This window comes from Dermochelys coriacea, chromosome 1 (genome assembly GCF_009764565.3).
Source record: "Dermochelys coriacea isolate rDerCor1 chromosome 1, rDerCor1.pri.v4, whole genome shotgun sequence".
Taxonomy (NCBI): domain Eukaryota; kingdom Metazoa; phylum Chordata; order Testudines; family Dermochelyidae; genus Dermochelys; species Dermochelys coriacea.
Window position 1 is genome coordinate 258,322,243 of NC_050068.2, and position 26,341 is coordinate 258,348,583.

A 26,341-nucleotide genomic window follows, 5' to 3' on the forward strand; every position below is an offset into this window, starting at 1 on the left:
CTTCAAACTCATCCTTAATCTCATCAGATTGCCACACACTTACTCCTGCAGTGTGGGTGACTTCACTTTCAATGGCTTTGATTTATATGGTTACTGGGCTCTCCGTCACTGTGCAAGGAAACCATTATACACCCAGGGAGAGGTAATTGTTATCAGCAAGTCCTTGTTCCTGGTCATCAGAGAGAAGTTTCCAGATGAAAGGATGCATTTCTTGTGACTGAAAGCAGGACTTGAGAGCTGCCTGCTTCTTCAGAAGTTGATCACTGACTGGAAGAAATGTTTGGATTGGAAAGTGACAAGAGGCCACTGTATTCTTCTACAAAAATCAAACCACGCTTTCAATTCTTGAACCGTCTCTGCCCAGGTGGAAACGCCTTTGAAACATGTGATTTTTAACCCTTCAATATCCTACACAAGTGTCTGCAGTGCAAGCCAGGACAATTGTAGTTCCTTTGCAGGGGATTGGGCTGACCAGTTTGCAAAATGGTAAAGACACAGTGGTGCTCTCCGTAGACCTCTACCACACTGACTGCAATAGATGCAGTTGTATTATCCCGTGTTAAAGATTTCTCTTCCAATCTGGATGACTCTCTAGAGAGACCACACCCGCATTTTCATCTGCATTCTCACAGAACACCAGAGGTCCCCCTTGTACACCACTGGCTTTTGAAAAACACCTTCTCTTGAAAAGGCAACCACTTTACATTTCTTTTATTCAGAGCATCCATTGCCATTGAAAGTGGTTTCTTTGCTTTTTAGCTTTCCCCCAGTCTATTCTCTCTATGTGAGCAAGGACAAAACATAACTGCTATTCATTTTCCATCAACTAGGAGGGTCCTTTGGGTAACACAAAAAGCCCAATCCAGGGCAAGAGACATTCCCCCCCAGGATCTGGAAACACTTTGAACAGTCGGCAACGCTGCATGTCCCACCTCTCCCTCTCACTCCTTCTTCTCCTCTCTGCTGCACTGAGCAAGGAATGAGGAGCAGATGAAGCTGCCTGGGGGGCTGAAGAGCAGGGGTAATAAGCTATTTGCCCTTCCGTTTTCACTCCATAGTGAATTAGGGTTTTTTGGCATGGCTCTTAAATCCGCAATCTCCAATCTGCTCCTGTGTACTCCTTCACTATCTCCTCCTCCCATCTTCTACCTCATTCTCCCTTTCTCCCACTCCAAATCCTTCTTTAAGTCTATCCTCTCACATCCCCTCCTGCCAGGTAGAGGCTGGAGTCTAATCTCAAAGAACAGGCTGGTCATTAGAAAGAGGGATTATCCCAATCCCCAATGGAGCAGAGAAAAGGGAGAGTACTCAGGGAGAGACAGAGAGATATCCCCACTTGAATAATGCACAAACCCACACACTCTTCCACCTGCCCATCACATGGGAGACTCCTGGAAGGACCCAGCGCTCCAGCTTCTGGCCCCCCTCCCCTTCCCAGGGCAGTCCCGGTATGGCGCTTCTCATGGGCTGATCTAGCATGAAGACGTGACCACAATGTCATTTTATTGAAACGGATTATCAAAGACTTGAGTTTCTGACGTGAAAATGTAGCCAAACTATCTAAGCAGAGGCTTAGCAAGGGGGCTGGGGCAGGCGGAGTCCTGGCCAGCAGAGGCTCAACAAATGAGAGGACAGAAAAGGCTCTTGTCCAGCGTAGGCTCAGGGAGAAAGGATTTGGGGGCATAAAGGGAGGAGAGAATCTGCCCAGCAGAGACTGAAGTGAAGGCCGGCTGTACACTCCATTCACACTCGGCCCCACACAGCCAGTGTGGCTCAGGATGCATCCAGAGATATGCTCCATCCAGGCAGCAGGGGGCACCAGGTCTCCATCTATCGCTGCACAGCCAGTATCTGTGGCCAAAGTCTCGCTGCGTTAATGGAGGCATAAGGTTATCTCACCCACCTTGTCTCTCGAATATCCTGGGACCGACAGGGCGACAACTACACTGCCTACATTACCAGAGGCTCGTCGACTTCCCTGTCCTGCCCATCCTCATCCCCCACAAGGGTCTCAGAGCCCGAGGGATTGCATTGGGTTGCATTTGAATGTTCCACCAACAGTGTCCTTCCACATTTTCACCTGGACGCCTTGCTGTGGATCCTACCCGCTCACCCTGTGCCGTGCTCAGCGAGCACTGACCCACAAATCTATCGCTAGCTGCAGCAGGGCAGTCACTGCGAAGGAGAGAGGGAGCGCCCAGGGCTCCCTGAGTACCCCCCCACACACACACACAACACGAACTGCGGGTCGCTGGCCTGAGTGGGACCCTTTGGGTGTGGGAGCTCAGACGGGCCGTGGGCACCAGGCAGTGTCCGGGTAGAGAAGGCAGTGAAGGGATTGGAACCTGTGGGAGAGAGGAGGAAGGTTAGGCGTGCGCTGTCACAGCTGAATGAAGAGGCATGGGAGGAGCGTGTCTCCCTGGTGCCCCATCCCACACCAGATGCTCTCACTCTGCACTGCAGCTAGTGATCTACACGTACGCCTCCAGACTTCAAAACTTCACAAGGACATGAGGGCAGTTAGAGATGAGCCCTGGATCCAGATCCAACCAGTGGCAACATGGGCCCAGCTCCCGCCAGGGCCAAAGCGAATGCTACAAACAACAGGGAAGGCAGGATTCCAGCTCCAGCTACACAGTTCTGCCCACACATGCTCCTCACTCCTGAGCAGCAGCCTGCCGTCGCCCTCTTCCAAGCCTGTTTTCATAGGAGACTCTGGGAGCAAGCCAAATGAGCCAGAGACTCAGGCACCCACCTGGAGGGGTCATCGTGCTGGGAGAAGGGGCCGGCCAGCTCAACAGTGTTGAGTTTCTTCTCGAAGACACCATAGCTGAGGGTGACCTGCAGGGAAAGACCATGAGAAAGGAAAGGGGGAAGTTAGGGAACAAGGGGGCAGCTTTGGCGGCTCTCAGCTTTTATGTGTCTAGGCTATAGACATTCCCATCATCCTCCAGCCGGGAGCCACTCTACAAGCTTTGCGTCCCACATGCAGATCCCCACTGCTTCTCCCTTCTGCCCAAGCTGATTTACAGGGCCAGACTGCAGTCTTTCACCCCCTCCTCACCTCCATTTCTTCCACATCTCCAGCCCCCATCTCTCCTAAGCCTCTCCCCCTTCCTCCATGACCTATATGGGCCCCATGGGTGGGCAACAGGCACTTCCTCTGGCAGTGCTGCAGCTCCAGAGGGAAGGGCCCTTCCCCTGCTCTTTGACTGGCAGCAGTTTTACTGGCTAGTTAATTGCCTTTTCATCCTTTGCCCATCATTGCAGAGAAGCGTCTAGGGATGCATTTGTCAGGAAAACCTCATCAAAATAACGTGCGGTTGATTCAATCAGGTCACAATTACCGCCGGAGTGACGCGAGTCATCGCCCGCCTGCTCCACTCCTTTCCCGCTGCCCCCTCCAAATCTCTTCTCCAACCTCTCCTTCTCCCTCCCCTTCTCCGCTCACCTGCTGCAGGAGCTGGGGCCTGGGAATCAGCTGCAGGTTCTCCAGGTGAGAGTGGAAGAGCGTGTTGGGGAGCAGATGCCCACCCAGTTTGCACTCAATGATGTAGCCCACGGTGCAGTCGTCCGGGAGGCGGATGAGCTCCGAGGTGCTCAGGAAGTTACTGCCGCTGGAAGAGAATGGGCTGCATTGATAAGTGGGGAAATACAGACATCAAATGGGATCCCCTTCTTGGAACGGGATGAGAGATCAGGAGCAAGAATCATCCCTGGGGTAACTCCACTGACCTCAGAGAGTCACTTGCCCTGGCTGTGAAGGGGCAGGTCACTGCCAATTCCGTCTGTTTGCATTGCAAGAACTTATAAAGAGATACCCACTTACATGCCAACTCAGCTCGAAGTGCATGCAGTGCCCAGCACGGGTGGGGCCTCTGGGAGCTACCACAACACAAACACATTCCCTTACCTACCTGCTCTTGCACACTCACAGTTGGGTAGGCACACCCACACTGTGCCCTCTCTCACACACTCTCTGTGTGCTCACATACATTCCCACACACACACACCCCAACTCATGCATGATCTTCCATGACATTTCCCTGGGTTTCTGATGCTCACAGTTCTACTGGCTTCATGGCTCACCTGGCCCAAGGTGCCATCTTGACGGCCAGCCTGCGGCTGATGCAGAATCCCGCCCCACCAGTAGCGAACCAGAAGCGCACGGACCTCTGGGGAGGGAAGAGCAGAGAAAGGCACGGGGTTGACCAATGGGTGCCACAGCTCCTGCACCGACAGGTCTCAACACCAAAGCACTGGCCATTAGATACACACACAGACCCAGCTATAACCCACCTTCTGCACCACAACATGGGATGGCACAGAGCAGAGCCTGGCTTCATGGCATCAGCTGGTCGAAAAAGCAGGACAACCGTGCTACTACCAGAATTCTTCCCTCAGCCCAGTAGCAAAGGGGGGCCCTCGTATGGGAGATAAGGAGTCCAGAGATGAGGGCAGATTAGCTGAACGTAGAGGTGGAATTCTCCCCTCACTCAGAGAAGGGGTGGTCCCTCTGAAGCAAAGGCGTTCTATTAGTAGTGCGGTATGGGATGAATCTCTTAGCAGATGGGGTTCCCATCGAGGAGCAGCATGTGTGTGACTGCCTCTCTCTGGGCTGTGCATTGCTCAGATTGAGCCCGCACATGCTGTTGTGGTTGTGTGACACAGGACCAGAAAGGGTTAAGCAACTTGCAAGTTAATTGACCCAGATTTAACCTTTAGAGACATATTAGTAGATAATGTTTCTGGTTTTGTGTGTTTACATAGATAATGCTAGAGGTGAACAATGTAACCAAACCTGCCTATCACTTCAGAGATCAAAAGGAGATATTAACACTTAAATGAGCTGTGACTGGAGTGATATCACTGTCTTGATTTCTCTTTGGAGAATATATCAAATCACCTGAAAATGGTGGGAGATAGGCAATTGCCTTATGTTAATCCATATAGCTAATTACCAGAGATGTTTAGGAAATAGGAGGTTACTTCAAAGACACTATTGTTCACCCAAGAACTGCAGTCAAAAGGCTGCCCAGAAACTGTATAAAGGGCTCTTGGGATCTGATCCTTTTTATCTCCAATCTGCTTATGCTGCTGGGGAAGTGTGAGCCACAAGATTGAGATCTCCAGTTCCATTCTGGGTCACCCTGATACTGAACATTGGATTGAATCTATGGACTAATTCTGAAAGAACTCTTTGCAATTCTAGAGCTCAGCGTCTCTACTATGAACCTGACCTAAGGACTCTATTCATGTCTGTATGTATAATGATCTTTTAACCAATACTCTTTTTTTTAAACACATTTTAGTTTAGTTAATAAAAATTGGCTGTAAGTATGTATTTAGGTAAAATCTAAAATATTCATTAACTTGGTGGGCAATGTGTCCAATCCTTCGGGATTGGTAGAACTTTTTCATATGATGAACAAGATTTTCAATAATCCTCATCATATTTGACTTAGCTGTCTGGGTGGGAGCCAAAGGCTGGGTTGCTTTAAGGGAACTGTGTTCTTGGCTTCTGGGTAACCAATAAGGTATTATAGAAGCTGTTTTGTAGTAAGCTAAGTATTAGAATAACCACCAGTTTGGGGAATTGTCTGCTCCATTCTTTATAGTTTGCCCTAATTGAGAAATCTCAACATGGCCTCCCTGGGACTTTGGTCACAGGTTGCATGGGACCAGATTGGGTCCAGCGGAGGCCAGGCCTGGAGCCCTCCTCTTTTGGGAGTTTGACAAGACATGTGTTCAAGAACCATCAGCTCCCTTCAGAATCCCCAATGAGCCAGTCAGCTGCTTGGCCCCGTTGCTGTGGGGCAGGATTTACCGTCTGATTGTTGGGCATTGTTTCGGAGGCTTGGATGGGCCGGTTCAGGCTGGGCTTCCCAATGTAAATGTCATGGGCTGGAGAGAAGGAAGACAAGAGCTTCAAGAGGGCCTGTGGGTTTAGGTAGTTATCATCATCCAAGTGGCAAAACCAGCTGGCAACAGACAGGGAGACAGACAAGAGGAGGTTAGGTCAGGAGGCTGCTGCTGACTCAGCTTCACGTCATGGGCCTTATTGATAAAGGTCGAGTGCAGCTACATGCTGATGGCCTTTAATTAGCACCTCTGCAAACTAGACCCTTCTTCATCCTTTCCCACTGGAACTCCATTCACAGCCCCCTCTTAGTCACACAAGCAGCCATCGGTTAGCAGTGACAGCTTCCCATCCCTACCAGCCTGCAGTGGGAAGTTCCCTCCCACGCCCCTGCGCGCAGGTGTGAAGGCCACCCCTGTGTGCTCACCTGAGGCCGCTGGCCAAGAACGCATCAAACTCGGCTGCCATCTTGCAGGAGAGGGCTGGGTGGCTATGCTCTGCAGAACAGTTTGTGAATACCACATGGTCACCTGCGGGAAAAAGAGACAAAGCTCCTGATCACTGCACTCTCACCCCACCCCACCCGCCTGGCCTGGCCAGGAAACCCCTCCGGCCAGAGAGAGCAAGGATCAGTCACTGTGTTAATTCAGTTCTGGCCTTCTCACATTCACACCCTGCTCGCCAATGGGGTCCCCACGTCTCTTCTGCCTGTTCCCACCCCACCCTTCTCTCTGGATTCTATCTTCTTCCTATTCATGCAGCTCTTTGCTTCACAACCTACATGCTGTTCACCTAATGGAACATCAGCCTTGCCCTGGAGGAGACCCCATCCCTTCTGCTGGGCTGAAAGGGGAAAACTTATCCCTGTGGGTTTTCAATCCCGGACTTCTCCCCACACAAGCAAGACACCAGCGGGAATGAGCTCACTCCTCACTGATGGTGGCACTTAGTCTGTGCCATGCAAATGATCTGTTACTGCGCTTGTAGCACTGTGGCATGTGAGCGCCTCACAAGCATTAATGACCTTCTCAGGAAGTCAGGCTAGACATGTGGCATTCCCTTCTGGCTGTAAACTCTCCAACAACAGCACTGTGATGCAAGGAAGTACCGTCCTTCCCATCCTGCAGATGAGGAACTGGAGCAGCAAAAGGGGAAGTGGCTCAACACAGAAAGCCTGTTGGAAGAGCTCAGTTCAATTCCTGCCTCTGCAAGTCCAGACCAAGGGCCTTAACAACAGAACCCTCCTACTCACCAGTGTCTGGGACGGAAGACAGGAGTGCCCGACCCCCATGTTACCACCCAGCTGTTCTTCAGGACAGCTGGAATCCCTGCAGCTTCTCCGGCACGTGCTGTGCCAGTCTCCTGTCTCCCTCCTTTCAGAAAACAAGCCCATCTCTCCGACTTTTCAGAAGAGAACTAAGCTTAGCTGAGCCTTGTCCTCAGAGTGAATCAGTGTCACTCCTGCCGGGGGCTCTGCGGGGTTCATCCTATCACACAGATCCAGAAGGGCACCCTATTGTATGGAGGAGGAGGAGAACCAGCCTTCACTCAGGGCCTGATCCAAAGCTCACTGGAGCTGGGGAGCTGCGTAATAGGAAAGACTGGGTTACCCATTCTCTTCTGCAGGGTTTCGTCTTCTTCATCAGTAAAGACGTAGGTCTAAGAAAACAGGAGAGAGAGGAGAGGGTGAAGTTACTCCAAGGCCCGGCGCTGGCTACATTTCTGGCCTCCCAAGCTGTCACTAAGCCTCCTGCCTCCCCATTCTGGCCTGTGCCTTTGACATCCTGCAGCTGCCTCTCGCTAGGCCAAGGGAGGTGGGAGCCGCTGCCCCAGCTCATTGCTCACCCACCTCTCCTGCTTCTCTTGCAGGGGTGGTGGGTGGATAAATAATCCTCTTAGAGCCCTGTGCCCTGGTCGCAAAAGGCAGGCACAGATCCTACAGCCCCCTCCTTCTCCAGTTGACACCAGCTGCAGGCCAGAGAGAGATTTCCCCTTGGTTCAGGGGAGTGAAGGAAAGGGGCTCAAATCCCAGGCCCTCCTCTGCAAGAGGCAAGGGGAGCTGGGAACCCTGGAGGTTAGCTCCCCCACAGAGCTGAGACTCCTTCCTGTGTTCACACTGGGAAGGTTCCCTGATAGTCAGGGAACCCAGGAGTCCTGGGGTCAGATTCCCAGTAGTTCCAATGAAGTCAATGGGGCTATGCTGATTGACACCAGCCGAGGACCTGCCCGTGGAGTCTTGTTTTCTTCAGGGAGACTTCCAATAGTTGGCCAATGCAACAGAAAAGCCTGTTCTGAGGGCTTCATTACAATATGCACCCTTGTTACCTGTAGAGTCTGGGGACCTGTTCTTGAGCAAACTCCCACCCCCCACGGCCCTGCCACCTGGTGAACGGAGAACTCGGGCAGCAAGCCGGGGGTGGGAAAGCCCAGCTTTGGGGTCTGAATGATGTCAAGCAGCAGACGAAAGCAGCCGCTTTGTGGTCAAAGGAGACATGAGTTAAGAGGGGAACATCTGTTTGTGTGTATTGCAGTTATAGCCCCTTGCTGTTTCCCAGACCCTCCCCCTCCCTGCTCGGGTCCATCCACCCCCCTGCCCCACCAGCCACCATTCTATGACACATCCCCCCACCCCAGAGGCAGAGGGGGATCACGGCAAGCTGAGAAAAGCTCCCCTCATGCAGAAAATGTGCTTTCAAAGAACTAAAGGGGCTGAAAGAAAGAGACACAAGCCTTAAACAATCTCCCCACCAGCTGCCCGCAGGCTGGTTAAACACAGCGCCCGGGCTGCGTGCTGGTGGGAGGAGGGGGAGAGTACAAGGGCGTTCAGATGGGCACCTGAGAAAATGGCTCTGGCACTGGGCCAAGGGAGCCCACACCACACACCCTAGCTATCAGCCCAGGTGCCGCATCCCGGCTATTGGGCAAGGCACAGGAGGGCAAAGGGGCCAGAACGCCAAAGGGGAGAAGTCAGATTATGAACATTGGACTGGGCAAGCCTGGGGGAAGGGATGTGAAGAGTTTGTGCTGAAGGCCAGCTGGCACCGGCCGATCCACCGGAGCAACAGGCTCTGAAGCAAGAGGGCGCAGTAGGTGGTGCCGAGAGTGCCGGAGGGGCGAGACGCCGGGGCAGGGGAGGGGGAATCCCCCCAAGGGCAGTTAGGAAAGCTGCCTCCAGGAACACGTTTAGCACAGATGAGGAGCACTGTTTGACGAGGCAGTGGTAGATGGGGGCCACACATCCATGGGGAGATCACCCTCCATCCCCACCCCAACTCTGCTGTGCCTTTCCAGCAGGACCTGGAGAAGCCACTCCAGTGGTGTCAGAGTTCTTCCCGCACTACACAACCCACCCCCCTCACGCCCATTCATTCAGGTCTCTAGTTAGCTGGGACCCTGTCCTGCCCCCCTGCCCTTGCCCTCCACTTGTGTCCGAAAGGTGACTGCAGCAGAAGAGCCAGTGTGCCAGCTGACAGCTTCCTCCCCACCCCGCCACGCCTGATGGAGTCGCTGGAGAGATGGCTTGCCCTGTCTCCCTCAGCAGGGCTGCCCAGGAGGGCTGGGACAGGAGACAGCCGGGAGGCCCCCGTTAGAAACCTGGCAGAGGGCATTTGCTCCAGCCCAAAGGTCCGTCTCTCCAGGAAACGCCAGCTTCTGTTATCCACATTGAAGGTGTCTGGAAGGGGTTTGCTGGAGCCTCAAACCACATCTCCCTCCCCCCCTGCCCCTGCAGGGGACACCCAGCCACTTCCAGACAGGGCCAACTTGGTGCCACTTTTACCAGCTCAGCCGTGGGAGGGAGAAGGTTCCCTTTGGGTCCCCTGGCCGACTGCTGGGTCTGTCTAGGTTCGGACATCACGCCGGTCGCCGCGGTATCCCAGCACCTACAGACTGCCCAAGGGGCTTGGGGCCTGGTCTGGCAGACAGAGTCAGGCGCAACAGAGCTGGAGTTCAACCACACAGGGCAGCCTACAACGGGCACGCTGGCTGGGGGTGGGATTCCCAGCCCCCTGCTCTCAAAGCCCCTGTCTAACGCGTGGAGCTTGCAGTGGCCTTTGCCACTCTTCCTACAGTGGAGTGGGCTCAGGAAGGCGGAGGGGCCTGGATGCAAGTCTATCCTTCAGTTCTGAGGAGGAGTGGCAAAGGGGTGGAGGGGAAACTCCAACTGGAACCCAAGTGCAACGGAAAGTCTGGAGCCCTTGCTGACAGACAGCCTCATCTGGCAAGCTACCCCGGGAGCATATATGCCCACGGCTGGAGAATAAGGACCAGGCTTTGGGCCTGCACAGCCCATGCTGCCAGTGTGTTCATTAGCAGCATTGCAGTAGTGCGTCAGGACTCCCACCCAGACCCCATCGTGCTGGGCATTTTACAGACAGACACAAGGACGGTCCCACCCCAGAGAGCTCACACTCCAACGTTTAGACACCATGCAGCAGGTGAATAACCTGACAGGCAGGAGTGAGGGAACAGGCCGGGATCCAGGGGAAATGGAAATGCCAGGGCCAGCATCAGCGTCCACCCTCACAAGATTAAATTTAGCTCTTCTCCTGGCAGAGCCAGCCCTGAAAATGCAAACCCATCACCAGGGGTGAAAGCTTGTCACATATTAGCCCTCAAGAGAGGCAGCAAAGTCCAGTGAACAGGGGCACTGCGCTGGGACTCAGGATATCTGGGCTCTATTCCCAGATTTGCCACTGACCTCCTGGATGAGTTTGGGCAAATCGCTTCCCTGCTCTGTGCCTCAGTTTCCCCTCCCATCCTTTGTCTGGGTTGTCTGTTTAGGCTATAAGCTCTTTGGGACAGGAAATGTGTGTGTGCAGCACCTAGGGCAATGAGGCCTGATCTTGGCTGGGATCTCTAGGCTCTGCAGTTACTAATAATAAGGATCACAGGTTATCCCGACTCCTGCAAAGCCACCCAGATCTGGCCTTTGGGGCCCCAAGAACCAGCCTGGTCCATTTGAGAGGATCCCAAGCAGATTCTCAGCCCAACGTGGCACTGATAATACAGACAGCTGCTGTAAGCGCCTGCCTGTATAGCGGGAGGCTCTGCGGCTTAGCAGCCAGCATGTCCCAGACCACAAGACAGGGAAGCTAAATTAGCATGAGCAGCAGCTTTTTAGTGGAGTAACTGCAAGACTGAGAGCAAGTGACCCCTGCAGGTTAGTCCTAGTTCTGATACCAACCCTCTCTGTGCCGATAGCCATGTCCCTGCCCTTTCTGCCTTCGTTTCCCTACCAGGCTAACGATACTTGCCTCCCTAATCAGCGTGGGTGTCACAGGGATGAATGAATACTGCGGAGTGCTAGCTGGGGGCTCAAATTCCCCAGAGTGCACCCAAAAGCCTTCATAGGATGGGGTCTGGTGCAGTGGGACACCTGCCCCTTGCAAATCGGACAGGCTGGTATTTATTGTGCAAAACTTTCCTGGGGGTAGAAAAATTCAAAAGCAAAGCATGTCTGATTTTGCAACATTTCTGTTTGGTTTCTAATGAAAACTGAAAGCTTTTGTGTTACAGTTTTTCCTTTCGCTCCCTTCTCCCCTTCACCACCACCTTTTTCACTGGCATGGTAAAAAGGGGGGAGAGGGACAAAGGGAGGGAAAAAGAGGAAAAACTAAAGGTTTTCAGTACAAAAAAGTCAACAAACAGCTCTTTTTGAAAACATTTTTTGAAAATTCCTCCCCTTCACCCTGCCCCCCTTTTTTTCCAGCCAACTCTACTTGCAAAGCTTTCCTCTGTGTTGGCAACTGTACCAGACCTCAGTACAAACAGTGGCACTCCCCTTCTACAGCAGGACCCAGGGGGGTTGGGCACATATTTTATAGAATCACAAAGTCACAGAAATGTAGGGTTGAAAGGGACCTCGAGAGGTCATCAAGTCCAGCCCCCTGCGCGGAGGCAAGACCAAGTAAACCTAAAGTGTCCCTGACAGGTGTTTGTCCAGCCTGTTCTTAACAACTTCCAGTGATGGGGATTCCACAACCGCCTTTCGAAGCCTGTTCCAGAGACTAACTACCCTTACAGTTAGCAAGTTTTTCCTAATATCTAACCTAAATCTCCCTTGCTGCAGATTAAACCTATTATGTCTTGTCCTACCTTCAGTGGACATGGAGAACAATTGATCACCATCCGCTTTATAACATCCCTTAATATATTTGAAGACTATCATGTCCCCCCCAGTTTTCTATAAAGATTTTTAACCTTTCCTCATAAGTCAGGTTTTCAAAACCTTTTAACGTTTTTGTTGCTCTCCTCTGGACTCTCTCCAGTTCATCCACATCTTTCCTATAGTGTGACACTCAGAGGCCTCACCAGTGCCAAGTAGAGAAGGACAATTACCTCCTAAGTCTTACATACAGCACCTCTGTTAATACACCCCAGAATGATATTAGCCTTTTTTGCAACTGCATAATATTGTTAACTTATAGTCAGTTGTGATCCACTGTAACCTCTGGATCGTTTTCTGCACTACTACGACCTAGCAAGCTATTACCCATTTTGTAGTTGTGCATTTGATTTTCCCTTCCTAACTGAGGTACTTTATACTTGTCTTTATTGAATTTCATCTTGTTAAATTCAGACCAATTCTTCAATTTGTCCAGGACCTTCTGAATTTGAATCCTGCCCTCCAAAGTGCTTGCAACCCCTCCCAGCTTGGTGTCATCTGCAACTTTTATAGATTTCACAGAGAGAGGTTCAGGTAATTTGGGATGCTCCAGAGAATCTTCTCACTCCCACTTCCCCTTAATTCTTGGCGTGGCCAGAATAGACTGGTGTCAGTTATGTTTGGGGTAGGGAAAATTGTTTTGCAAGCGCACTCAGAAACACCAAGGCTGGCTATAATCGTGGTGCCCATGTGCCAGCGCTCAGCCCACCTCATAGCACGTATATGCCAAGAAGTATGGTATCCACTAAGAGCCATTAGAGGGTAGGAGGCAGAGCACTCAGGGCTTGGAGAAGCATGTCTAGAAGGGGAAGTATGATATTTCAGATGCTAACACACATAGAGGAAGTGGGTTCAAAATAGGACACAGCTTCCTCTGACAAACCGCAACTGACTAGGTAGCGGAAAGCACCAGACAGTTACAGCTCAGCATGTGGAAAGGAAAACCGCCCTTACCCAGAATGCCCTGTTCTGTCTCAGGTGCTCTTTTCCTCTGCGTGCCCACAACCTAGCCTTCTCATTTAGGCCCCGATTCGGCAACTAGCTATGCATGGGCAGACTTGTGAGCCCCCGCTGACTTCCGTGGGGTTCTGTGCAAAGCCATTTGCAGGATAGGGGCCTTAGGCTGCACCTGCACTTGCAGCACCGCAGGGCAAAAGGGGACCCCAAAGCAGGGAAGCAGCAGTCAAAGAATCCTCCCAGCACCCCTTCAATTATCATGAGATTAGCAATGGGACAGCCAATGGCACTGATTTAGCAGTGGAATTGGTACCATGGCCTCTACCTACTGACCTGTTTAAACATAGCCCAAGTGCCTGGAGTCTACAACAAACCCCACGGGGGCTTTCCCGAGGCTTTCCCCATTATGGAGGGAGATTCCAGGTAGCAAACGGTGTTTTCCCCCAGCCATTATTAAGTCTATTGTGGGTCACCAGTGTGCACTGACCTAATGCGCCCCAAACCAGCTCTCCCATCAGGATGTGAAACTCTCAAGACTCCGCTGGGTGAAGGGGGAAGAACCGTCCAGGCGCTAGTACCAGCACACAGAAACAAGAGCCACACACACAGAGGGGGGCTGAGGAATAGTCACCAGAGTGCATGTGAATGGATTGGGTGCTCCAGCATGCTAGAGACTGACTGCACCGAGGCTGACATGGGGTGTGCAGATGCTGTGCATGCCCCCACATGCAGCTCCACTGCACCCCTCCTGCTGTCCCAGCCCTGGGTCCCACACACTCAAACTCAGCTACATGGCACCTCTGTGCCCTTTGCTGGGCTAACCCTGGGCTCTCCCTCCCCCCTCCTCAGCCAGGGCTCTGCATCTTGTTCTCAGACACCCGTGGCCACTCCAGGTCCAGGCAGTCCTTCCTGAGCAGACACTGCCCAAACCAGAAGTGGTTTGGTGAGGTCTACAAACGGTGTGAGACGGAAGGGAGCAGCTAGTCTGAAACCGCACAAAGTCATTCCGCTTGTGAGCAAAGATCAGCAGTTTGAATCAGGCCTCTGAGGGTGAAAAAGCAGTACACTCAACCCCGCCGTGCCTCACGCATGTTTTAACCCCAGCAGCTGAAGGGAGGACAGCTGTCACCTATGTGCAGCACTGCAGTTTGCACCCCTAGTGCAGCTGGATTTAAAGGAGGGTGAATTGCCCCACTGAGGCTACACTAAGGTGAGAGCCGACAGTCCCTGTCAAATATCACTCTTCTGCCCAACCCTGTGCGAACAGCCAGGGTATACCCCTGTCTCTCTCTACAGGGCTTTCCCCTGAGCCTAAAGCTGTTCAGACCTAGTTAATAGAGCCCTCCACCCAACCAGGGTGAGGTGTCCCTGTCTCTCTGCACAGTGGAATAGACATGATGTCAGAGACGCACCGAATGGGAGAGTTGTTCTTAACCACCTTCAGCATGACCCTTTCTTCAGTATAATGAGTCCTTATTCCTCCCCGCAGGCATTACATTCCTCCTGTCCCCAACATGTCCACCAAGGAGGCCTGTTACTGTAATGAACCCCTCTGTCCCCACCTCCATACACACCTGCTCTTTTGCCTTGGATATCCAAGTGTCCAGCAGCAGCTCCAGCCTGGTCTGGTGGAACCTCTTGGTTGTCTTCACAGCAATGAAAACCTCTCTAAGGTCCAGGCCTCTCCTCACACTAGAGCCCACCTTGGAAGGGCCCGGTGGCTCTTTCAGCTCCTGTCTCCTGCTGCTGTCTCCCAGAACATCCACTGGGGACATTTTAGCCTGGTGCTCCAGGATATCCGATGTCCCATCACCAACCCCTTGGTAGCGGACCACCTCTTGAGTGCCATGGTGCCTCATGGAGAGGAAAGCCATGGTGACAAGGAGCAGAGCAGCTCCAGAGAGACAGCGGAGGAGATGCCGACGCATCACTGCCAACTTCCAACGCAACGGAGAGAAGCCCAGCAGGCAGAGGGAGCTTCTTCCTCTGCACCCCAGGGTCTGTGAGCCCCATGCTGGCCTCATGCCTCCCAAAGGGGAGGACAGGCAGGCTGAGACCCAACTAGGACATGGCCATGGAAAGTGATGGGAGGGGAGCAGAAAGTGGCAGTGAAATTCTTAGAGAGCCAAACACCAAGGCTGAAAGGGACTGTTGCCCCTGGGATGGGGGCAGCCTCCAGGAAAGAGACACAGGGACCAGGAAGACCTGATTTTCCAGCTGGCAGGACAGGTGACAAGCAGACACCTGCAGGCCAGCAAATTACACAGCCAGAGCTGAACTAACCCAGACCCCAGGCTCTTAGCTGAGAGGCTGAGGGTCCTGGGCAGGTGCCCGATCAGGGTGAAAGGTCAAGGGTCCAGGAGGAGAGTCTATTCCATGCAAGGGGCTGAGGGTCCCAGGTTTCCAGGAGGGGTGATGGGGGAATATCCAGGTGAGTGACTCTGGTTTCCGGTTTGCTGGAGGCAAAGGGGCTGACCCAGCATCAAAGGATGCATCAGGACAGGTCCCAGGCTAGAGGCTGATGCAGGCAAGAGGCTGGGGATAGCCAGGTCCAGGGAACGAGCAAGAGAGCTGCCTTCCACCTGCTCTGTCTGTTCAGCTCTCACTGACTCCCTCTAGCTACAGGCTCCAGGCTCCGCCCACCCCTTCCTTGGGCAGAGGGTAGGCGGGGCCCTTCAGCCTGTGGGGAATCCTGGCTAGCTGTCCCCTCTGCTCCCAGCTGCTGCCCTGTGGGCTGCTCCTTGTGTCAGGCCAGGGGAAAGAGCTCAGTTAGACTAAACTGGGAGCCTCCCTGAAGGAGGAAGTCTCCAGGGGACTCTCATGTCATCAGCCTGAGGGGAACATGCTTCTGCCCCCACCCCCAACCCTCGGGGAGCCTCTCAAAACTGAACCAGGCTGTCCGGCGGTTTTGGGGGAATTCACCCCACACTGCAGCCGCTTCGCAGTGACACTGGGGGCCCCAGCAGGCACAGAGCCAGCGTGACACCCCTGCAAAAGGCGATATGCTGGCAGGGCTGGAGGATGCATGGCCAGGAGTTTCAGTGGCCCCTTGGAACTTAGAATGGCCCATAGGAGCCCTTGCAGACAGCATGCAAGCTGGGACAGCCCCTGGCCACTGAAGAATCAGGAGGCACATTGCCTCCCAGGTCAGTCTCTGTGCCAGGCTCAGCACCAATGCAGAGATGAATTCTCCACCAAGGGGCTTTCCCAAACCCCCTTTCCAGCTGCCAGGGCAGTTCCAGGTCCAGTCTCAGGTTCTGTAGGGCCCTATGCAAAGTGACAAACAGTAGCTAGAAAGCCAGCTTAACTGGCTCACTGCCACTCCTTGCCCTGTTTCAAGGGGGAAGGGGAAGGCATCCCTATACTCCAGCAGTCCCCAGCTGTTGGAACTGCCCCTTGGGCCCATGGACAGTTGGGCATAACTTAGAGCAACCCCAAGGTTTACAGCCATTTGCGCTCTCCCCTGTTTCACATATCTCAGCAGCAGCTGGGGATCTAGCCCTTAGCTTAGATATGTTGCTCACCATGCCATCTAACTCTGCTCAGAACAGATCGCCTCCACACGGTGCTTAGGCCAATGGTGAGCCATGCACATTGCAGCTGCTGCTGTTAACCCCTGTGGCGCTGAGCCAGCTTGAGCAATGGCAGGGAAGTTTTGCAAACTGCCCCTAGGGAAGACTATAGCTAGTGAAGGACTTGGAAGTCCACCCCCAGCCCTTGACTGCATGCGCACGCAGACACACACTCCAGCAGATCCCTCCCCTGAGGACAGGCAGAAGAGTTTTTCTAAAGGACTCTTTACATTGGGATTGTACAAGGCTTTTACAGCTGGTAATTGGTGCCCACGGTGGCTAATGGCATTCCACCTGTTCCTTAACCCGTGACTCATTCCTCTACAGCAGGCAGCATTACCTCCCGGGGCAGGGAATTTGGACACCCCCCAGGGAGGAGTGATAAAGGTGGAACCGAAGCCAGGGAACATTACTGGGTTAATGTTTACCTTGGATTCCTCTCTTCCTCTCCATCACATCTGGAACCAGCTGGAGCTGGGCTTATGGAATGGATCAGCGTAGGCCAATGTGACCCCTGAAACAAACCAGGAGGGAATGGAATGACTCCTGGAAGGAGCCTGGGATGGGCAGTGCTGTCTAGTGGTTAGAGCAGTGTGGCATGAGGGTCAGGATCTCCAGTGTGCTGTTCCAAGCTCTGCCAGACTTGCTTTGTGATCTTATAGAAGTCATCCTTGCCTCCGTTTCCCAATCTTTAAAATGGGGATAACACCTATATCTATGGGGTCCTCTCTTATCCACATCTGCTACCATATGTTCAGGTGACAGCAGTGGCCCCGATGACAGTTTATGTTCTGCATCTAACAAGAACATCTCCAAAGATCTAGTGTCTCCCTAGCTCTCATAGGAGGCTCCCCGATGGCTGTATTTGTAGAACCCTTTGAACAGCAGCATATTCTTTCACGGATTGGTGGGGGCACAGCCATGGCATTCAGAGGTGCACCATTCTAGTTAGCCAACCTGGGGATTACTGCCATGCACGCTCCATGGTGTCTTGCCTTGAACTGCTCAGGAGCCTCAGCAGGGGCAGAAGGCAGCTGCCTGATCCTGAATCACTGTCAGGGATTTCCCTACATTCCGTACCCCCCAAACTCCCCCATCTGCCCCCCAGTGGTCAACTATTTATAGGCAATATTGCCAATTTAGTCATTTTCCACCCCACCCCCCTGTAAATGTGAACACCCCCTCTAATTTCAATTCCCCAATTGAGGGCTGTGAGGGCTGGGTCTCAATTTCTGTACCACTTTGGATACAGGTGAGTGCTATTTCAGTTTTATGTACAGGGAAGCATTTGTTATCTTTATATCTATAACCTGTGGAACTTGCATCTAGCTGTCTTTGCCCAGAGCTGGAAAACCACAAAGCACTAGCTCAGGGCTAAGCATCGTTATGGGGACACAAAGGGGACTTTGGCATTGTCTAGCTCATCCTCTGCCTGGGCCCATCACCCACCTCATGCAAAAGCAATAAGCATTCAGCCTCTGCTGATCTCTGCCCCTCCCAGCCCATGTTGTCCCAGTCCTGGGCTCTTGCAGACCTGCATCCGGGCTCTCCTCCCTTCATGCTGCTCCCCATCACCCCTAGCATGGGACTGTGCTGGGGGGCCCCAGCACTGCCTGGCCCACACTTTTCTCCAGCACTGTGTCTGCCTGCACATACCAGCTCCAGCGCTGTCCACCCTCCCCCATCCTCTGCAGGTCCCCCAGCGCTCCCCAAGCATCCAGCCTCTCCCAAGTGCTGAAGGACTCCACAGCTCGGTCAGCAATTGCTCTGCAAAGCAGCCCTAGCACCGATGGAGGCAGGGCTCTCCAAGCTAACCGCATGCCTGAGAGAGCTATCACTCCCATAGGGGTGCTTCTAACACCAGTCACTCTCCCAGGAGTGTGCTGCACACACACTGCCTCCTGACCCCCTCCACTCCTCTCCTTCCTTCTTTTCATGTCAGTCTCTTCCCCACTCTGCTTGTCTGTTCTTCCTTTTTCCTCAGCATGTGAGAGGAGGGGGCAGGATGGGGGGAGGAGGGGCTGGATTTCAGGCACAGCTGGTGCCAGCTCCAGACTCAGAGTGGCGGGGTGAGCACAGCCTCCGTTCAAAGGATGAGGAAATCCCCAGCCTTCCAGCAGCCCCGCTGGCTTGCCCCTCTCCTATTGTTCCCCTGGAGAAGGACCCAGATGGCAGAAGCCCCAGACTCCCGGAGGTAACCAGAGCTACAGGAACAAAGGCTCTGGGCGACCCGGGCAACCTCAGTGTTCCCCTGACTTTCCCAGAGAGGGACCAGCTGCCTGAGTCTGTGCAGAGGAGAGAGCAGGTTAGGAGAGGCATGAGGTAGGGGTAGGAGAGAAATCCCCCAGCACCCCAGTCCTGCTGTTAATGCAAGCAGCAGCCCCTCCTCCATTCCCATTATAAATGGTATTTAATTTTCTTTTATATACAGGTTTCCAATTAAAAAGGGTTCATTAATAATTTATACACAGTAAAGATTACAATTACCACCCACTGAGGAAGCCTGACAAACCCCGCGTAGTGTCGCTCTGCCTGCGGCAGGGCATGTGTACCACCTCCACTTCCATCCGGACATCAGCTGAGGTAGACAGGGTGCCAGAGAGAGCCATGATGGGGAAGGGGAGGAGACGGGGTGGCAGGGGAATGGAGCAATAGGAAGGCAGAGAGTCTCTCTCTCACACAAACACACACACACACACACACACGCTTTCGCAGACTACCCTCTGTTCCCCTCCCATCTGATTCCCCAAATGATTGGGCCATACAGAGCATCTGGGTGCCAAGAGCACTCCTGGAGGAGCGGTGGCTGTAAGCTGTGAGGGGATTCTTGGTGGGAAGGGGAAGGAAATCCCTCCACTAAACCTGGACATGAGGGGAAAGGAGTCCGAATCCGCATGTTACCCCCACCATGGCCAGTCTCCAAGCAGCCTGAAGTGGGCCCAACTCCCTGACACATGAGGAGCCTCCTTGTTCCTCCAGACCTCTGCTGATGGCAAAAACATCCCGCTGCAGCCAATCGGGCAGAAATGGCATGCTGTTTCGGAAATAGTTTGGGGATGAAGGAGAGAAGCCAAGTGTGCTCCAGGCACCACCCTTGGGAAAGGAAACTAGCACCCCACTCCCCTATATGGAGCCTCCCACCATGAAGATATGGCCCCAGCTCTGCCGGGTGTGAGATCACAGCTCGCCATCCTCAATCCACACGACCCTGTTCTGCTCCTGGAAGATACAGCGCCGCACCACTTTCACCAGCTCCTCAGCGTGGCACCAGGACTGGGCATCCACACAGGCCCACGAGCAGGGCAGGGCGTGGAGAGCCTGCTCGGCGCTCCGACAAAGTTTCATCACATCAGAGTCACGCTGGCCTGGCTTCCGCAGTAAGCTCCTGACAGAGAAAGGGAAAGAGCCGTAAACATCATCCACCCAGAGAGCTATGGTACCCCAGTGTACCCCAGCCAGCACTCCTGCCCCCTTCCCTCCAGTGACTCCCCCGCCCCCACCCGGGCAGCACTCTCATCAGGGGCAGACTACCCCCCAGGGGGCCCTGGCCAATTTGGGGGCCCCTCACAGGAGTGTCGGAACTCTGGCGCCGCCCCCTGCTCCTCCTCTCCCTGCCCTTCCTCGCCCCTTGGGGCCCTGCCAGCTGCTCCTCCTCTGCCCACTCCACATCTTCCCGCAATGTTCCCAACCACCCGCTACTCACCTCTCTACACCCCTGCATCTGAGGCGCCCCCGCCCGCCATTCCAGGAGCAAGCAGTGGGCAGGGGAGACCTCGAAGGAGGGGGCAGAGAGGCGCGAGTGGCAGACAGAGGGATCTCAGGGGAGGGGGCTGACTGGCCAAACGGGAGCGGGGCCTGAGCGGGCGTGGGAGTGGAGCGTGGGCAGGGCCTCAGGGGGAGGAGGTCCAGTTGGGGGAGCCTCAGGGCAGAGCCATGGTCTGAGCACCAGAGGCTTAAGGTTGCCAATTCTCCTGGTTTCGCCGGGAGTCTCCCAGAATCGGTTTCTATCTCCCAGAGCCTACTGGAGCCAATCCGGGAGATTTTAGGCTGCTAAAAATCCGGTGTCGCAGCAAGGCTAAGGCAGGCTCCCTGCCTGACCTGACCCCACTCCGCTCCCAGAAATGGCCAGCATGTCCCTGCAGCTCCTGGGCAGGGGATTTCTGTGCGCTGCCCCCACCCCGAGCACTTTGGCTGGGAACTGCAGGCAGGGGCAGTGCATGGAGCCCCCCATAGGCGCCGACTTAACCTCTGCCCTGGGGGTGCTCGACCCCCCCCACCCCAGCACCACCCTCGCCCTGCCCCAATTCCTCCCCTTCCCCCAAGTTCTCACCCTTGCCCCACCTCTTTACCACCTCCTCCCCCCAGCACGCTGTGTCCCCACGCCTTCCCCTCCTTCCTGGAAAGTCCTAAGTGCCGCCTAACTGCTGCTAGGGCCGGAAGCGCTGGGACGGGAAGGAGCGGGGATGTGGTGTGCTCAGGGGAGGAGGAGGCGAGGATGGGGTGGGGGCAAGGGGAGCTTGGCTGCCAGTGCGTGCGGTGCACCTGCTAATTTTTCCCTGTGGGTGCTGCAGCCCAGCAGCACCAGGCTGCAGGGACATGCAAGTGTGAAAAATCGGGACGGGGGTGGGGGGCAATAGGCACCTATATAAGAAAAACACCCAAAAATCAGGACTGTCCCTATAAAATCGGGACATCTGGTCAACCTACCTCTGCCCTTAGCCCCTCTCGGAGCCCACACCCCAAACCCCTCCCACACCCCAATCACCTGCCCCAGCCCTGAGCCCCCTCCCGGAGCCTACACCCTGCACCCCCTCCCACACCCGACCACCTACCCCAGGCTCAACCTGGAGCCCCCTCCCACACTCCGAACCCGTCGGCTCCAGCCCAGAGCCCGCACCTCCTCCTGCACCCCAACCACCTGCCCCAGCCTGGTGAAAGTGAGTGAGGGTGGGGGAGAGTGAGTGATGGAGGAAGGGGGGAAGGAGTGAGTGAGGCGTGGCCTCAGAGAAGGGGCGGGGCAGGGGCAGGGGCAGGGCCTTGGGGAAAGGGCAGGGCAGAGCAAAGGTGTTTGGGTCTGTGTGATTAGACAGTTGGCAACCCTAAGGTGGCCCCACACATACACTTTTAGGGAGCTTCTGGTGCTCTTGCCCAGCCTTCCCAAATGCAGGAGTCACACACCGCCCATGGCCCCGCCCCCTGCTCCTCCTCTTCCCCTGAGGCCCCGCCCCCTGGCCAGAAGCCAAAGCCCAGTGAGCATATTGTCTCCACCCCCAGCTGCCCGAGTCACTGGCCCGAGCCCCTCTCCTCCCCTCCCCACACGCAGAGCTGGGCTGAGCCCTGCCGCTCACCCTCCCCCTAAGCCCCTTTTTGGCAAAACTGGGCATTTGTCCCATTTGCAGTTGGCAAGAGCAAACGTTTTGCCAAAAAGTCAGGATGTTTGGGGCAGGGCTTAAAAAGAGGAGTGTCCTGGCCAAAATGGGATGTATGGTTACCCTAGGCTGTAGTAAGAGCCACCCAGGGAGCCAGGCAGCTGTGGGGAGCCCCGGAGCCCCAGATCCCACCTTCCCTAGGTGGGATGCCTGAGAGCAGCCCCCAGCCCATGTTCCTGCCCTCCTGGGCATGCTGCATAAGGCAGGTGGAGGATCCAAGGCTCCCCACAATGGCTCAGCTTCTGGCCAGGCAAGGGGGTGGGACTTGGAGGAAGGGGACAAGCAGGGGGCACAGCCCCAAAGCGGGAGAGGTGGGGCAAAAGGTTCTTTGTGCCCAGGGCCCCAATAAATCTTAATCAGCCTCTGGCTCCTGCCTCCTCCCCTCCAGAGACACTCCCCCTCCCCCCAGGCAGCATGCCCACCCCCTTCCCTTTGTCTCTCTTTGAGCATGGGCCAGAGTCGCTCTTTTTCCATGGTATGACCTCTGCTAGTCCTCTGAAGGGCTTTCCATACCTGAGTCCCCTGACATTCTTCTCGGTGACCTCCACGTGGATAATGATGGGGTATATTTCACTTTTAATTAGATCCCTCACCCTCTGGAGGCCCAGCTCCAGCAGGCAGTGTTTATTCTGCAAGGAAATTGCATAGATTTAAATGGAAAAGAAATAACCCAAAGTCCCTGACAATTACATTAAATCTAGCCCCATACTGTGAGATATCATTGCTTTTCCAGTAGTAATTCCATTACATGTGGATTTACAGCTAGACCCAAGATGGAATCAGAGAATTAAAGAGCAGGGTCATCTGATACATAAGGGGCTATGTGTCCAGCCTGGCCAGGGGGCCCTCATAGCCCTTCCCTCCCCTCACGCATGTGCAGTGTGCATCTCTGGGCCTTCCAGGGCTTCCTCCACAGAGCCCACATCCACCTCATTCCGCCCCAACTTGGAGAAGGTGAGGAAGGTGCTGGGATGGACCAAGCTCCACTGATTAATTAGTGCTTAGCATCATTAGCATAACACCTGTTGCTCCCCCTTTGATGTGGACTCCATAAAGGGACCAGACCCGACGCTTGATGGGGCCCCAGAGTCTGATGGAAGAAGCTAATGGCTGGAGAACTCCTTTGAAGGTTCCCAGCATCCAAGTCATTGACTCCTTTCCTTCCCCCGACTCTCCTCCCCATTCAGTGGTCTCTTCCCTTCCTCTCTCTCCCCCATTCAATAATCCCATCCTCTTCCTAGTGTCCGGTAGGACCTCCCATCCCTGCCCTGGGCCCACTACCACCCAGCAGGCAGTGTCCAGAAGCTGCTGCTCTCTGCTCAGCACCTTGCTGATGCACTCCCGGATGGTGCGGATCCTCCTGCTCTCCCTATGGTCCTGGAGGGAACCTGGAGCCATGCAGTTCTCCTGGGAAAGGGTAGCAGCTGGCTCGTCATTAGCCAGGGTCTCTGCAGAGGGAGGCAGAGTGGGTTGTCTGTGACAGATATGGCAATTTTGTGCAGTATCCTAGACAAGCCTTACTGAATTACGTTAAACCTCATTGAATTAGGTTTCAGTATCCTAGGAGTTCATTGTTTAAAAATGCAGCTGTTTACCAGTTATTGTGGGGTTGTATTTAATGCCTCTAGGACACATGACTCATGTAAACCCTGGAAAGTGTTATGAGCATCACAAGGCTCCTTGAAACAATGTGCCAGACAAACTAAGTGGGATCCCTGGAAAATACTTGGGAGGAGGGGAGGACAACTTCTCACCTCCGGACCCAGCCTTTTAAAGCTACGCTCTGAAAAGAAAGCCACTGTGGGCTGATCCCCACCTGTTACATGAGGACAAGATCAGAGGCCCAAACTGGATCTGACAGTGACTCACAGATCCATTGGGTGGGGGGACTTGTTCTGAACTAACAGCTGTTATGAACTTGTAAACACAGGGGAAAAACCCTTGGTGGGATCTGAAAGGGTGTCACCAGCCAGAGCCCTTGTAAGTTTATTAGCATGCATGTAGGTTCTTTTCTTGTTTTTAATGTTTTCTCTGTAATGCTCTTACTTTAAGTGTGCTTGCTTAGAAAGAGCTGTGTGGTAACTTAACTGCGGGTAATCACACTGTGTATAGCCTCCAAGGAAGGAAGGCAAAGCTGGCTTGCTGAGGCACTCTGCCTTGCTGGAGATATCACAGTGTAGGCAGGGAGCTGTGCAGCCTGGAAAAACCCTGGTCAGAAGGGAGAGCGCTGCCGGTCTCTGCCCAAGAGAGGTGACAGCAGAAGAGCCAGGAGCCTGCAAGTGGGTGGACCATGAGGGGGAATACAGGTGCAGTTGCCTGAATTGTGGCATTGGCTATGTGGCGGGAAGATGCCAGTTAGACCCGCCTTCACCCTGGGCAAGGGCAGTCCATGGGTGGGGAACAGGCTAGCCAGACAGGGAGCTTGTATCCTCACCATGGTTGATGTCCACAGCCCTTGTAAGTGGCTTTCATAGGGTGCCCCAACACCAGTGTGGTGTAAGAGTGGGGTCCAAGGGGTGCAGGACAGGGCACTCACAGGAGGGCACCCCAGCTGCACAAGTCACACAGCTCGTGAGTGGAGCTAGGCAGAATGTTTACTTTCAAAAGGTTCCTTTGCGATGGAAAATGGAGATTTTAACCCCCCCCCTCAAATTTTTTTTTTAATTTTCCAGTTTGGACATTTCTGAAGGGAAACACCAACGAAAAGGGGTGGCGGTGGTGGGGGATTAGTTCCCATGGAAATTTCTTGCAGAAAAAGAAATCGCTTCCCAACCAGCTGTGCTAATCATAGAACAACAAAAACTAGAAGGAGAGATGTCCTTAGGGGAAAAAGAGCAAGTGCGCTGTGCTGCAACTGGTTACAATGGTCACCTGGAGGCAAGCGAGGAAGAGAGCGAGCTAGCGGCATTCACAAGCTGCAGACCTTCAGGCCAAAGGCAGGGAGCTCCCTGGGAAGAGGGCTACAGACAATCTGGAGGAACCTGCCAGAGCGACCACCATGCAACCAAAGGAAGATGCTCCGGCCAGACCAAGAGACTGGCTGGGTCCCTGGTGGCACGGAAAAGCTCAGTGGGAAGCTGGCCCGCCAGCCGGCCGAAGGCAATTGCAGACCAGATTACAACGGGAGGCATCAGGTGTTTCGGAGAGGCCCAAGCAAAATGAGACACTAGCTGGTTAGAAAGGCTGAAAAATGACCCGGCAGCAGCTGCCGGGTGGGAAGAGCCAGAAAGCATTGCATTGGCTGCTGAGGAGGATATCAAGGCATCTTCCCCCATCCCTGAATGACCTGTAAGTGCACTCCTCAGATCTTCAGGGTTCTTAGACAGCTCCCACACCTGATTGGAGAGGGCCTCCCACGCACATGGATATCACCAACTCTAGAGATAGGAACAACCTATCATAGGTGCTGCAACTAGAGGTGCTGGTGTGTGGCCACACCCCCAGGCTTGAAGTGGTTTCCATCATATCCAGGGTTTACAGTTTGGTTCAATGGCTCTCAGCACCCCCACTATACAAATTGTTCCAGCACTCCTATGACCTATTTTCCACATCATCAAAGCCCTCTCCCTGGTAAGTGGCTGCAGAATAGCGGGAGGAAAAAGGCAATCCTCCCCCAAAGAAAGGCCGTGTGATTAGCGCAGGGACCGGAACTCAGCAGAGTTGGGGTCTGTTCCAGGGGGAGGGGTGACTCCACCACACACTCCCTGTGGGATTCTGGATAAGTCACCTGATTGCTCCTGCTTACTAGCTGGGCACACTTGAAAGTCCAGGCGCGAGGTAGGCAGGTCCAGCAGGTTCCTGATGAGCCTGGGTGCTATGCAGTCAGGGGAGAGCACCACTGGGCGAGGGGCCTGCACCACCAGGGGGCGCACGAGGCTGTAGGGCTTTGGGCTCCTATCTGGGTCTGGAAGACAGGTAGGTGAGTGAACAAGAGCTAAGAGTTGTCAGCAGCACAGAGATCATTTCTTTCTCCCCATGTCATGCCCACTCGTGCCACATGCACCCCACCCTACTAGTACATACAGCCATCCAACCCCCTCCTGCACCCTCTGCCAGACCTACCTGTCACCCCAAACCCACACCCCCACCCTGCCACCTCGACCTGGCACACCCACCTATCAACCCCACCCCGCTGCACCCACTGCCAGACCCACCCCCACCCGCCTGTCACCCCAACCCCATTGCTTCCCCCACACCCCTCCCAATCTCAGCCTGGTAGGCTACAAAGCTGCCCAGACCCACTTCCTGATCACTGTGCAGGGTCAGGGCAGTGACACATAGGGCACTCCTCTCCCTCACCTACCTGCACAAACCCACTGCCCCCTGCAGTCCCACAAGGAACCTGCTGGCCAGGCTG

General features: G+C 54.2%; 2 protein-coding genes across 6 annotated transcripts in view; both read right to left on the reverse strand.

Moving 5' to 3' along the window:
- Positions 1-1,482: 1,482 nt before the first annotated feature.
- On the reverse strand, positions 1,483-16,945 carry MFNG (MFNG O-fucosylpeptide 3-beta-N-acetylglucosaminyltransferase). Its single transcript, XM_038381416.2, has 8 exons — positions 14,558-16,945; positions 7,471-7,519; positions 6,288-6,390; positions 5,828-5,981; positions 4,090-4,175; positions 3,452-3,617; positions 2,756-2,841; positions 1,483-2,345 (listed from the first exon to the last, which is right to left on the reverse strand). Exons 1-8 carry the CDS (start codon positions 15,005-15,007, stop codon positions 2,285-2,287), a joined length of 1,155 nt encoding a protein of 384 aa, XP_038237344.1. The 5' UTR covers positions 15,008-16,945; the 3' UTR covers positions 1,483-2,284.
- Positions 16,946-17,938: 993 nt separating this feature from the next.
- CARD10 (caspase recruitment domain family member 10) overlaps positions 17,939-26,341 on the reverse strand; it is a 49,800-nt gene continuing 41,397 nt past the window's right edge. For 2 of the 5 annotated variants that reach the window (XM_043520439.1, XM_043520432.1), the window contains exons 17-20: positions 25,712-25,888; positions 23,311-23,432; positions 22,498-22,613; positions 17,940-19,940 (exon numbers count right to left, since the gene is read on the reverse strand). In XM_043520439.1, coding sequence (XP_043376374.1) covers positions 19,733-19,940; positions 22,498-22,613; positions 23,311-23,432; positions 25,712-25,888 — 623 coding nt within the window. In that variant the 3' untranslated portion in view covers positions 17,940-19,732. Of the gene's footprint in view, positions 19,941-22,497; positions 22,614-23,310; positions 23,433-25,711; positions 25,889-26,341 lie in introns of all 5 variants that reach the window. The other 3 variants (XM_038381404.2, XM_043520409.1, XM_043520425.1) reach the window with 2 other exon arrangements.